This window comes from Leuresthes tenuis, unplaced genomic scaffold (assembly GCF_036924035.1).
Source record: "Leuresthes tenuis unplaced genomic scaffold, fLeuTen1.0.hap1 SCAF_17, whole genome shotgun sequence".
NCBI classification, from domain to species: Eukaryota; Metazoa; Chordata; class Actinopteri; order Atheriniformes; family Atherinopsidae; genus Leuresthes; species Leuresthes tenuis.
Window position 1 is genome coordinate 17,199,772 of NW_027325371.1, and position 13,228 is coordinate 17,212,999.

Below are 13,228 nucleotides of genomic sequence, written 5' to 3' on the forward strand. Positions count from 1 at the left end.
AAACTCTGACCATATCGGGCTAAGATAAAAGTAAGAGGAACAGGGTTAGTTGTGAAAAACTAACCCTGTTAACCCTCATGAGCAAGATGAGAAGTAAGTTGATCTGCAAATCAAAGGGTAATTTTCCCATCAGAAAACCCGTCTCCCACTGACCCTGGACCTTTTCTAGTTTGCATATAGAGCAAATACATGTATGGAGGATACTATTGCTATGGCTCTCCATGTGACCCAGAACCACCTGAAGCACAGGGGCAAATGTGTGAGGAGGCTTTGTGAAGGTTATAGTGTGGCATTCAGTACCATAATCCCACACATTCTCATCAGAAAACTGGTCGACCTTGTACATCCGCACATGGATTTTGGACTATCTTACCAGCCGCCCCCAAAGAGTAAAGCTTGATTCCTGGCAGTGGTGGGGGGGGGTTGCAGCCTACAGACCACAGGTCCACAGTCTGGTCAAGTGGTGAACTGAGAAGAATTTGTCACTCAACACACACACACAAAAGCAAAATGAAGCTGCTGGTACTCTTTTACCGTTCCACAATAGAGAGCATCCTGATATATGGTGTGATAGTGTGGTGATCAACAGAGCTTACAAAGTAAATGGTTGTTTTTCTTCTATAAAACTACAAATGGGAAACTACAAATTCTATATTCTTCTCAAGAGCCATAAAAATCTTAGAGGAATCCTCTCACCCAAGACATTCACTCTTTGAAATGCTACCCTCAGGGAGAGGCTACAGGTGCTTGAAAACAAGGGCTAAGTGACTCAGGAACAGCCTCTTCCCAAAAGCTATCAGTTTTGAATTAAGCGAAACTTTGCTGAATGTATAGTAACAGGACTTTATTCAACTTTCATCAATACTGTGTGAATGTTATTTCATGAGTTATTTCATTTTGTTGCGTTTTTATTGTGTCTGCATGAATGAATAGTTGAATGTGTTCCTCTTGTGAAACACTTTACTCGAGCAGCACTCAAATTTCTTTGTGTTTTAAGAAGCTGATGTAGCAGCCAAGATTTGTCCATGTAAGATGGTCGGTACATCACTATGACGTTAAACTTTCTGTCGATGTAGGAGGGTGGCATCATCAACAGGAGGTCAGTGGGACTTTTATTATTATTGGAGTAAGCTTGGCATGTGCAGCAGGATCTTAAGGTCCAGTTCTGAGAAGAGCTTGAGCACAACAGCAAGCAGGATCATATGTTAAAGCTGAGGCGCCAACTGTTACTGTAAGCAGACAAGTGAGAAAAAAAGGAGCCTTGGTTAACATATTCACACATTTAGACTTCTTCTTTTCTCAAACAGCCTGATACGTATGAAATTTGTCAAATGAGACTTTTGCAGAACATTGCCAATTGCGTGACATCGTCGGCATTTAGAATTATCAGGTTTACAAAGTAGGACCCATTTTCTGAACTATTGACTTTGCACTGCACTAAACTTCTGACAAAACGCAAAGTCGGGATTCTTAGCAGTGTCTATGAATGCTAACTAAAAGGCCAGCTTGGAGTTCAGTGAGGCAGCAGCTTCTGCCTGCAAGTCTTGTTTTTTGGGCCAATTCAATCATTTGTGTTAATCCCTTCCACAGCAAGGAGAATGCAGAAGAGTGCAGAAGTATCGGATGTCTGTTAACATATAAAGCCTTGAAATATGAAATTACAATGACATCAATATTTCCGAACCTTATACCACCAATAACATGACAAAAGTTTGAGTCGTCTCTATTGTGCAAACATCTTAAATATAAGAGAATCTTCACATTAGTATAATCTAATGAACTGGCAGTCTACCTCTGTTCTCTTCGCCGCTTCCTTTTTTCAGATCAAATAACTAAATTATCCTGATATGTCTCAGTAAGTGGGCAGTTTGACACTTTTGCTGTTGCCTTTCCTGTTAAAATGTTGGGGTTTTTTTACAGAACATGATCAGTCAACCGAGACCAATCAAAAGTCAAGAAACATCTTGAAAATGATTCAGAGAGATTGGAGCAAAATTTGAACTGACAAGCTAATTATATTCCTCTGATTGTTTTTTGTTCTCGTTTGTTTGCGAACATTTCATCACGAGTTTCAGATGCCAGCAGCAGTAAAAACAGGGCAGAACACAGAAATGCACACAATTGGGGAAAAATATGAAGAAAAATGTAAGAAAAAAGCTATCTTACCCTTATTGTATGTGTCGGATTCAGAAAAGTTGTCTGAACTTTCAACTTATCCACATTTTATTATTTCTGGCCCATCTTAAAATGTATTCAATGTCAGAGGCACACTGACAACACAGAAAACATTTTTTAAGGGTCCTTTACAATTTTTTAAAAAGAACTATCCCTTCAATAAGATTATTTGAACCCTTTGCTTCAACTACTCACTACATCTACTAAATGCTGCAGAAGTTTTCCAGTGTTCTCCGTCAGATGTCTTTCAAGTTTAATACGTTACATTTCCAGGCTTAACTGGTGGAAAATACTCAAGCACAGGCTTTTCTTGTTGCATTTGTCCCTCATTGGCTCAAGAAACGTGGGAAGAAACAAAGCCATTGCTTTTGTCATTAAATCCTTTCTGTCAGTGGAAGAAAAAAGAACGGTAAATCCGTGGCTGTGCAAATTCTGTGCCGATTTCCATAATTTGTCTCCAGGTCGTCAGTACAGAGGCTTTGAACAGAAAAACAAGACTTGCATAACAGAGTGCATGCTGAGTGTGTGCTAACACACTTTTTGAAGGCATGGCACATCAGGTTGCTGACATCAAAGTGCTCACATAGGCAATTATTCCAGAATTCGTCCGAAACTCACTTGGATAGATGGACTTCTACCACAGTTTCTTTTTATTTCTAATTATCCCATTAACTTACTTCTCACTTAAAATGAAAACTTAACTATATGGAAGCTAACAGTATAAAAAAAGTAGAAATCAAATCAAAAAGTGGCTTCGGCCTCTCCTCAATTTCAACTCCATTATCATTATTCTGCATTTTGGAATTTTCTTTCCTTTCTGTTTTGCTGTGTCTCCAGCGTTTCTCGGTCTTTGCTGTTTAAACTGGAAGTCGAGTCACTTTGCACTTCTCATGGAGTGCTGCTAAATCTAAAAGATGCATCTTTAAAATGCATTCCTTCTGTTAAACAGCAAGTGCAACTTCTCTCACAAAATAACTTTTTTCCAGCCTACAGCAACAAGTGGTTTTTTGTCAAACCTCAGGCTGTTTAGGTCACCTCTTCTGTCTGCTCAGGATCAGAAATCCTGCAGTACTGCTCACATGATGCATCAAAAAAATTATTCAAATGGCATCGTTTTCAAACAAGCGGGGAACGACGAGAGCAAAAGCAAATTAAGACATTTGAATTGTGCTTTTCCTCTAAAAGGATCTGTAGAGTGCATTCTTGTTCTTATTTACTTACAAAACAAATGTGTAGGTCCTTTCAGACCCATCAGACAATCGATTTTGAAAATTAAAAAGCAAAATCAGTGTTTGTAGGTTTTATTTTTGTTTTTTCTTTTGCTGTGCAAATTCAAAAAAAAAGTAATAATAAAAAAATAAAAAATAAAAAGGAAGTGGAACACAAACCCTTTTATTGCCAACCAGGTCCATATCAGAATTATAGATTGATGCATCAAGTCTGGAGAGATCTTCAAAGCCCAAGTGTCCGTGCGATCTCTGGCCCTCTGTGGGTGCTTCTCTCATTACGTACGGTAAAACCTTCCCATTTTTGGTGACCTCGAAGATACTTTGCGTTCCCGTCAACAGGCACAAAGTCCGGATATGTTGTGTACTTATCTACTGAGCCTCCCCTGGACACACTACCAGGGGAGTTTGTTATTCTCAAGATGTTTTATTTTAGCCCGACACTCCCACCGCACAGCTGCTAAGTATCAGACACTACAGAAGCGAACTCATACATGGCACGTTTTAACAAAGCCAGCTTTATTTGCACATTTAAAATACACGTAGTTGAATGTAGTTAAAACTCTTCTTTTTAAAAGGAGAAACAACCTTGCATTTAACTTTTTATTCGGGCTTTACCAGATCAGTTTGAATTGAACAACTGTCAAATTAAAGTCACCGTCAACTTGTCCCCATTCTCTGAAACTGGTAAGTCTGTGTGTCCTCAGAATAGACGCCACCGAGCAAACCTTAACGTGGTTATTTCCACTTCTTCCAGTGGAACTGAAATAATGAAAAAAAGAGCATTGAAGTGCTATGCCACTCTAGTTTATTCTGCATCAAAGATATCAAAAGAACTGAAAAAGATGCATTGTATGTACAAACACGAGTGGGTAAAGATCAAAGTAGGCGCCAGCACTGCCAGAGGATGTGTCCGCTGCCCACTTAGTTGGGTATGGTTGCTGTAACAACTTTACTATAGGGTCCGTACCGACCAAATATGTCTTTGCCCAGTACAGCAGCACACACCTTGTGCCCGGGCTTGTACTTTTTGATCAGCGCACACATGGGCAGGGCCTTGGCCTCCACCTTATCATAGGTATGCCAGTCTGGGAAGACACCGCTCCCCTTCACATTTTCCATAGTCAGGAAGATGCTGCAGAAAGGACAAAGAGAGGATATGTTATAAAAAAAAATAAAATAAAAAAAACGCTGCTTAATTTGACTGTTAACACTTAAAATGGGAAAAAAAAAAGCTACATAATCCCAGATTCAACCTTCTTACAGCAGATCTTAGTCACCGCTTGCTGCAGTCTCCCTGAAGCTAACACACGGGATGAATTTTAAAGGATTTGGAGGTTGATTTTGCTACATTCTGAGTTGATGATCACTTCAAAATACAAAACATCCCACTGGATGCATTTTAAATTTGGGTCCAGGGACCAACAGTTCGTCAGGATCTGGATATTATGTAGCATTTACATTAACATTCCTCCAGCCCTTCCCTTTAATTTGAGTCATCAAACAGCACACCATCACTGGACTGGCCCTTACGAGTAACTTTCCATGGGTGGTGCAGAGGGGTCTTCCTCCGTCACATTCCACAGCACAGAGAGACGAGTGGGGTTCCTGATTAGGGCCAGATTGACTTCTAATCTCTGAGGGATGCTGTATGAGGCCGCTTCGATGCTCAGGACGGAGGGGAAAGTGGTGGGGGGGAGAGGAGGATAGTAGAGCCAATCCTGTCGAGGAGAAGAAGAGGAGAGAGAGCTGCGGTGATGAGTCGCAAGCAGTCAAATGAACTGCGAGGGAGGAGCATCTGGGATACCTGCTGCGTGTCTTTTCCTTTGTGCCCAGTACTGCTACTCTGGTCTGGAGAGGCATCGTCCTCTTTCAACCTTTTAGCCTCTGGCTCAAATCGTTTTAGCTGCTCATCATCGTTTTCTTTTTCCTGGTCATCTTCTGGCTCTTTTTTAAAGTCCTCTATAATTCCCTGCATTGCACATATCAAAATGAGAGGGAAACAACAGGAAGTTAGACAGCAGTCCCAAAAAAAAATACAGATAGTCTTAATGAAAACTACTTGCTTTTTTAAAGGGCTTATAGTGATCACCTACCTGCATATTTAAATGAGTTGCGTTTTTTATGGGGAAATACTACTGTTTTTAATGAAGAGCGTTGCCTTTTGATCTGAGAGCACGACTCCTTGTTTTTGTGCTGCTCTCTCAAAGCGTCACACACTCAAAAAGTGAAAAGTACTTCAGATATATTCTGCTCCATCTAAAAACCTCTCTGCACCACCTTGTCGCTCTGTTGAGACGTCCTGCGATCCCCTATGAGCACTTGTTGCATTCAGGCCTCTTCTGTTGTGCTTTCAAACTTCTGTTCTTGGATTTTTTTTAGCTTTTTTTTTTGTTTATTCAGGAAAATGTCTAAACAATACCCGCCGGAGCACCCGGAGCACCCGGCGCACGCGTTGTCGTGACGTTCTATAAGAGCACTCGAGGTTTCAAATGTGATATTAAGACATTTGTGAATGACAAAGCAAGTGTGTTTTAAGTGGGGTGAAACAGTGTCGAGGCATGCAAGCTGAAATCTTTTGGGTTTGAAGGAGAGCAAGAAAACGAGGAATCCGGCTCTAAAAATCAAAAACCTTGAAGACTGGATCTGTCACAATTAGGGTATTTTAATTGATAAGCGGCTGCCATACAAGTAAGTGAGACTAATGACTTAACAGTGCCTTTTTGAGCACACTATTGCAGCATAAGCATGCTAAACACCAAACAATATACTCACACCTTTATTATGTTTCTGTTAGTTTCATCCAGCTGTTTTCCTTAGAACCTTTAACTGATTCCAGTAACTGAGCAAAATAATCTCCATTATGTCAAATAATTAGAAACACATCATTGTGTAATAACGGCGAGAAGCCTTTTAGAGACCGTATGGAAAGCACATCCAATAAAAAAAAAAAAAAAAGTAAGAAAGCATCCTACCATCCGTTCGGGGGAACCATTACGAGAGATAACCGGGGGTGGCTGGTCCTGTTTAATATCCGCCACAGAAGAGGTCTGTTGAAGACAAGTGCAAGTAAATACACATCAAATCCTGAATGAAAACAAGTAACAAAGCATCCTAAAATCCAAACAAGTAAAAGTGACCCACCGTCCCCTCATATGAATACTTGGGGCTTAGAACTGGTGGAGGCCTCTCCGGGCTTAAATCTGCGATGGCAGTCGTTATGGCTTCATGCAGATTTAGTCCAAAAATGGAAGAACAGGAACAAAGAAAAGGTCGGGGGACAAAAAGATGCTGTAAATTCATATGCTGAATGGTTTGAACACATAGATTCGAGTCATAACACCTCATCCCGCAAGCAGTGGGAAAACTAAAAGAGGCAAATATGAAATATTTCTTTCTATTTGAGCCTCTCGAACGTAAGCATCTGTGGAATAAGCTCACCTTCTTTATCTCTGCGGATCTTCTTTAGGGCGTTTTTTGTAGTTTCCTGGACAGAAAGAACCAATCTTATTAAATCTAAAGCCATGAAACAGTTGGACTGATCTTTCTGTTATGAGCGACAGCGTGAGCCACGATGCGATTAAACGCATTACAATCAGAATGTGATCTGCCTGAAATATACAGAATGAGTAAAGCAGCTCAGAAAAATTCAAACCACTGTCAGCAATAAATACAAATGATGTCATTTACGATGTTCTAATAAAATGTCCAATGAGAGTCAAAGGGGGAAAAAACTTGGACAATAAAGCCACAATGTACCCTTAAACACAACCGCTGGAACCTTTTACTGAAACCTGGTTGCAGAACTTCCACTAACAGTAGCTACATTTCAACAACAGGAACCTTTTCTAGGAATTTCAGGCTTTTGGGGGCTCCTTTTTTTGGCCCCTTTCATTTCCACTGCTGGAGCCTTGAGCTGAGAACAGGGCTTCGATACTATTCGGATTACTACACTGTATCAAAAGTCATATAAAGAATAAGGAAAATAAAGAATTAAAAACAACTAATTCACCATAATTCTGAAGAGCTCTGCACTCTTGGCCGCGCAGTCCACTCTCTTTTTATCTACCGAGATAGAAAACAGAATAGAATAAAAACGAATGCAGCCGAGAAATGGAAATATTCATTGCAGCGTGCAGAGCGTGCGTCTGCTGGGGTCTTACTCTGAGGCACGGTTTCCATGGCGTCATCTTCTGGGTTTCCCCTGCAGAGTTCACAACAAAATGTGATCATTTCAAAACTTAAAAAAAAAAAAAAAAATTAATTTAAAAACAGCATTCAGGGTGTTTGAAACATTGACTGCGGACCGGATCGGTTGCACATACCTGATGATGTCCACATTGACGAGGGAAGGTAACGGATGCTAAAATGACAGAGAAGTTTGTCATGGGGTGTATGAACAGATTTGCTTTAATAACTTTAGATTTTAAGTTAAGATACAAAACAACCTCAGAAAAAGGGGGGAAAAAAACATAAATCTAAAATAGTATATGCACTGAACATAGGGGTGGGGTAAAGGTTTGTGTTTCTTCTGATATAAATGACGATTTTAAGAAAATCAGCCATATTGTTTCTTCAAACGGCTTTTTACGGAGACACGTGTCCAGATTTCCCTATAGTTCTCCCCATGGACGCTTGGTTTGCTGCTTAGAAATGTAATGTACAATAAAGTAGCAAAGAGCATCATCACTGATCTCAACCGCAGTCTTTGAATCACCGGTGCCAGGGACAACCGCTGACGTGCTGAAAAAGCAGCCACTCATGTGTGCTTCGTCTGCTCTCTCCTCCGTCCAACCGCCTGTGTATCTGTTGCATTTGTTCTCTTTCACAAGCATTCTATGAGCCTCTGGCTGCTTTGTTAAATGTGATGCGTTCCCCGCTTTAGACTGTGAGGTGTTGGGATCGTTTCATAGAGCAATGCAGCCACACTTGTGACGTTTTGGCTTTTGGCATTTTCTTACAGCGTATTGAGAAGCAAGCAGCAAATGGCCATCTGCAGTCCTTGCAAGTACAGTTTGTCGTTAACGAGCAGTGGCGCATTTTTCGGGTGTTTCTTTGGGGCACCGGAAGCAAAACATATCAAATCGGCAGCTGAGGCACTTAAGTAGCAAACGAGAAATGGAAATATGCACTCAGAATGAGTGACGTAGATGTCGATTCAGGGAACCGGTGCAACGTCAGCACCGACACTCAGTACCCAACCATACCTGAACAGTTCATGTGTATGTATGTGTGTGTGTGTGTGTTTATGCTTGCAAACCTTCTTCTGTGTCTTTCTAATGTAAGAAAGAGCCACCTCTGCTCTCCTGGACACGGTATTTATTCGAGCCTGAGGAAGACAGGAGCATTTTGTAAAAATATTGGAATTGACGGGAATTACATGGTGGGGGACGGATTGTTCAAAGGATGCTGCACAAGTTGCTCAACATAATGTACAACACTACAAACCCTCTACATAACATAAAGCTCAAACGATGAAAAGGGTTGAGTCAGAGGCTTCTTCACAGCAGTAACTCTACATAACTGTTGTGATTCTTTATGAGAAAACAATAACTGATAAATGCAAGGAAAACAGCTCCCCACCTCTAAGTTTTTAATCGAGCTGTCGAGGCTGATGTCATTATTCAGCTGTTGAATGGTTTCGATGAAGCCCTGCAGCTTGGTGTCATTCTTTGCCACTGCTCTGTTAACCTCGCGCTCAATCAGTGTTTGCACCTGCAGAGAGACACCAACACATAAACACAGTTTGGATTTTCAAAGTGAAGGGGACTAAACACAAATGCTGTCAAAAGCACCTCTAAAAATGACTGAATCCCAGATTGAAAGTCAGTACGCAGTACGCAGCAATTTAGCTGGCAAACAACACCCCGTCTTACTTGGAAACTTTTTCAAATCGAGATATTTTCAGCCGTCTTTCACACAGAGTAGGTGAAATTGTCAGAGAGCTTGAAACATTTCAAGTTGCAGCTTGACATAAAAGATCACTCACAGTGATAATTCATAAAGATACTGAAACCCTATCTCAAACACCTGTGGTCTTGTGCCGCAGTTTTGTTTTCCTAAGAAAGCCAAACTGTGGCTCTACAATCGAGGCCTAGAACGAATTGTGGATTTGAAGTAAGTAGTTATGTAGTATGAACAAAAGCAGGAGGAAACGAGGTATAATGACTTGGCTACTAAACAATGGAAGGACGGTCCATTGGAGTGAGTAGGATTTGAGTTAGTACTGAACTCAAACTTTTCGACATACCGCAGAAAAAAATCAATTTCCCAGCTCAAGGCATTTAAAAAAAAAAGCATGGGATGCAGGACATGTGCTTTTTCATTATAGACTTTAAAAGGAGAAAAAAAATCATTTTCATATAACTTTAAACATCTAGTTCCATAGGCGATACACTCACAGATATAAGCGAAAAAGAACAATCGCATCGTTTTCTCTTACTTCTGATTTGGTCTTCAGATCACTGGTTTCAGCTGAAGTCGGTGACGGGGGTAACCTCTTCATTCTTCACACAAAAAAAAAAAAAAAAACATTTCAAGAACCACTACGTATTAGGCTGGTAACATCCACTGCTTTACATTTACGTGAGTAGAAAAATTCAGCCCCGTTTGTGCTGTGCCGTTTATGCACAACTCTTCCCTCAGAAACACAGAAGAGGTTCAAACATTCCATGAAAGACAGACATTTGGTGGAAAAGAGGAGGGGACAACAGTAGCCACAGCAGCACAGAGCGAAGGCGGCAATTAAACGCCAGAGAAAGCAAAATGCAAAATTAGCTTTTCGATTTGTGAAAAAGTCTTGACCCCAAACTAACACAACCGAGCACACAGAACACAACCGAGCACACAGAACACAACCGAGCACACAGAACACCTTCAAAAACCCGTACAAAGACAATGAGCACATTTAACACGGTTCTAATAATCCAGATGAAAATTAAACCTGGATGGTCCCTTTTTATTTTCTTTTGTGGTCCTCTTGGTGGGATTTAAGGAAGGTCTTCCTTTTGTCACCTTGATCTCTCCTTAAGGGAGGTAGATAGAATGTCAAGGAATCCGTAATTTACAAGTTTTTCCAGCAAAGACCTGACACAGGACCTGAGAGATGAAAACGGTCCAGATGCGTCTTCAGAGATGGTGTCAATGGAAGAATGGCTGTCAAGAAGCCGTTCTTAAGGAAGTGGGTCGAGGTGTGACAAAGGATACAAGGACTGGAGTGAAAATCAGTGGCAGCAGGTCTTATGGAGGGACGAATCCTCCCCAGAATCTGCTTCAACATTACTCAAGCAATGTGGGATCATCCTGATAGAGAACGGAACAAAAAGCAGCCAACATCCAAAGAAGAGCTTTGGGATGTCCTTCAAGAAGCCTGGAAAACTATTCCTGAAGACTATTTAAAGAAGGATAAAGGTGTTCATACCAAATACTGACTATAATCATTAGTAAACTGTACAAACTCTGTTTGTGTCTCATACACCGTATTTCCATTTAAGTTTGTAAATGTTTCAATCAATCACTGCACCTACTTCCCGTTTTCCTGTCAATATACCAAAAGAGGTACCCGGTGATTCAATACTTTCACACAGAAATGCACATGAAACAAAAACCAAAGAAAAGTCTGCAAGTGCATCAAAGGCTCTGAGAATGGATCCAAACATTGCATAGAGCTGCACAAAAATGATTCAGTTCTATTGTCATCAGTTATTGCTTGGTCCAGAGTAGCGACAACTAGCTCACTAATGCCTAGGTAAGGGTCTAGATGGACACACAATCTGCAATAAGATGAAATACAAGCTTCCCTGCCCAAAGAAAAAAGCAAGTGTAGCAAAATCAGCAGCAGAGCAAGCTGAAACTATATGTATGCAAATCATTAGCTGCATGAAAAGAAACTTAAAAAGAGGAAGAGGTTACAGAGCTGCTCTGGCGTTGCAAAGCTGTCAGAAGTTAACTCACGCATCAAGAAGATAAAGGGCCACCTCTGCATCAGTTTTCAATCCATATGCTGTTTTCAGGGCCCGCCAATTATCAAATGCTGCTCCAATGACCACTCTGGCTCCCTTGCTTGCGCCTGCCTTAGCTGTAGTGGATGGGTTTTTTTGAGACTCAGCTGGTCCCATGAAGCCAGTGTAACCGTGGGCTTTATCTTGTACCCTTGACATGTTTACGAAAAAGGAAAAAAACAGCGAGAAAAAAAAAATACCCTGCTGTGTACCGTCCAAGCAGAAGTTAATCAGATCATTCCGAAGAAAATAGAGGGTGCTGGCGTCAATCTATCGAAACACAGTAAAAAATATATAAAAAGTATATATATATATATATATATATATATTAAGACAAGCAGCAACTAAACATCTGGCAAATGCATAAACAACATTTATTTTCTAACATCTCAGCTCAACAGCACTGCTACAAAGTAAAAAAAAAAACCAGACTTCAGAAACTTTAAACGCCACGCTGGTACAGGCACTTTAAATCTGTCTGACAGATATTTAAAGTGCTTCTCTGAAAATGTAACAGCTTTTCGTTACAATAATAAACAGAATTTCAATCAACAGTATACGCTTTTCTAACCATTTCATCACACACGTATTCTGGTTTTTTTTTTATTCAAGATAAAGTAATGATGCCAAATCTTACACATTAGCTTGGGAATGAACTACAGTGACTGGGTGCGACACCGGTTAATTACGTTGGTTAAGAGTTTAAAAGTTAGCCACATGCTAATATAGCTCACCCAAAAAGCACCCAATATCAAATATTAGATAAACGTTATTCTGGCAAGCACACAGCTAACAGGATACTTGAGGCCAACGGGGAAACCACTTCGCTGTCAAGCAGCTCAATACGCTCGAAACAAACCGCTCAAATAAAATCAATTTTAAATTTCTAACTTGAAATAAAGCCGAGTACCTCTCACAACAATGTTTCCTTTGTTTCTTCTTCTTGTGTTGCCAATATAGTAGATTCTTCTTCTGCTTGTTCTTCTTCTTCTTGACTCTAACAGAAGTAAACCATACTGTGCATAGCCGCCACCTTTTGGTCTGGCATGACTACTACGATTACAAACTGCTTACAAACGAGCGACAAAGAAAGAAAGATTCACATTTTCCACTTGTTTACAAACCATTAATTGTGATTATTTTAATCACAAACGTAATCGTAATTATGTTTTCATCTTCTCTGCTCCTGGCATTTGTCTTATAAGACCAACTAGTGGCTGAACAGTGAATACCCCCCAGTGAGGGGCAGTAGTGGAAAATCATCAAAAAGACCTGTTTGTCAAACAACTTACCATTTTTTTAAAACATGTAAAATTATTATATGGTTTTAGTTTTTATCTATAGGAAATTGGGCCTTTTGAATCATTGTTGGATTCTTCCAAAAGCCAAAAAAATTTAGAAGAAATGAAAAAGGATTTGGCTCTACTCAAGATCAAAGTGAAAACAAAATTCCTTGAACTTGACATTTAATGTGAATTCTAAAAAGAAAAAAAAGTATCATGGAACATTTGAACATTTGTTTTATCATTGCAAAGACAGAATGTATTCATTAATTGAACTACTATCTATCGTTTATGGTAACATGTATATGACAACATGACACTTCATGCCAGTGTCAGGCACCACAGAACACTCCCAAAGACATTGTATCCATCATACCTTGACTGGCCATAGCTGTTTTGGCAGTACAACTGGGCCTAGGTAGTTACCCCGATGGTCTTAATGTTTTGCTGATCAGTATGAGGATAAGAGCGTTGTTCAATACTGTGATTCTACATGAGCCAGACTTACTCTACCAAGATTCTTTCAACTTCTGCAAAAGTACAG

General features: G+C 40.2%; 1 protein-coding gene across 2 annotated transcripts; it reads right to left on the minus strand.

Annotated features, from left to right (window-relative positions):
- Window positions 1–3,915: 3,915 nt before the first annotated feature.
- On the minus strand, window positions 3,916–12,372 carry atf7ip2 (activating transcription factor 7 interacting protein 2). 2 transcript variants are annotated; one of them, XM_072368147.1, is made up of 14 exons: window positions 12,312–12,372; window positions 11,355–11,671; window positions 9,844–9,907; window positions 8,985–9,116; window positions 8,662–8,730; window positions 7,727–7,764; window positions 7,565–7,605; window positions 7,414–7,469; window positions 6,843–6,888; window positions 6,546–6,625; window positions 6,377–6,451; window positions 5,209–5,373; window positions 4,935–5,122; window positions 3,916–4,536 (listed from the first exon to the last, which is right to left on the minus strand). In XM_072368147.1, the coding sequence occupies exons 2-14, from the start codon at window positions 11,558–11,560 to the stop codon at window positions 4,326–4,328; spliced, it is 1,371 nt and encodes a 456-aa protein (XP_072224248.1). In that variant the 5' UTR covers window positions 11,561–11,671; window positions 12,312–12,372; the 3' UTR covers window positions 3,916–4,325. The 2 variants fall into 2 exon arrangements, with proteins under 2 accessions (XP_072224248.1, XP_072224250.1); XM_072368149.1 differs by having other exon boundaries at window positions 7,414–7,466; window positions 12,312–12,371.
- Window positions 12,373–13,228: the final 856 nt, after the last annotated feature.

Bases quoted from the DNA above. Each gene is read 5' to 3' on its own strand.
- atf7ip2 (XM_072368147.1), bottom strand. From the start codon at position 11,560: ATGTCAAGGGTACAAGATAAAGCCCACGGTTACACTGGCTTCATGGGA. The intron at 7,606-7,726 runs GTATGTGCAACC...TGAACTCTGCAG, and splicing joins GTCAATGTGGACATCATCAG to GGGAAACCCAGAAGATGACG. The intron at 7,470-7,564 runs GTAAGACCCCAG...TTTCTATCTCGG, and splicing joins CATGGAAACCGTGCCTCAGA to TAGATAAAAAGAGAGTGGAC.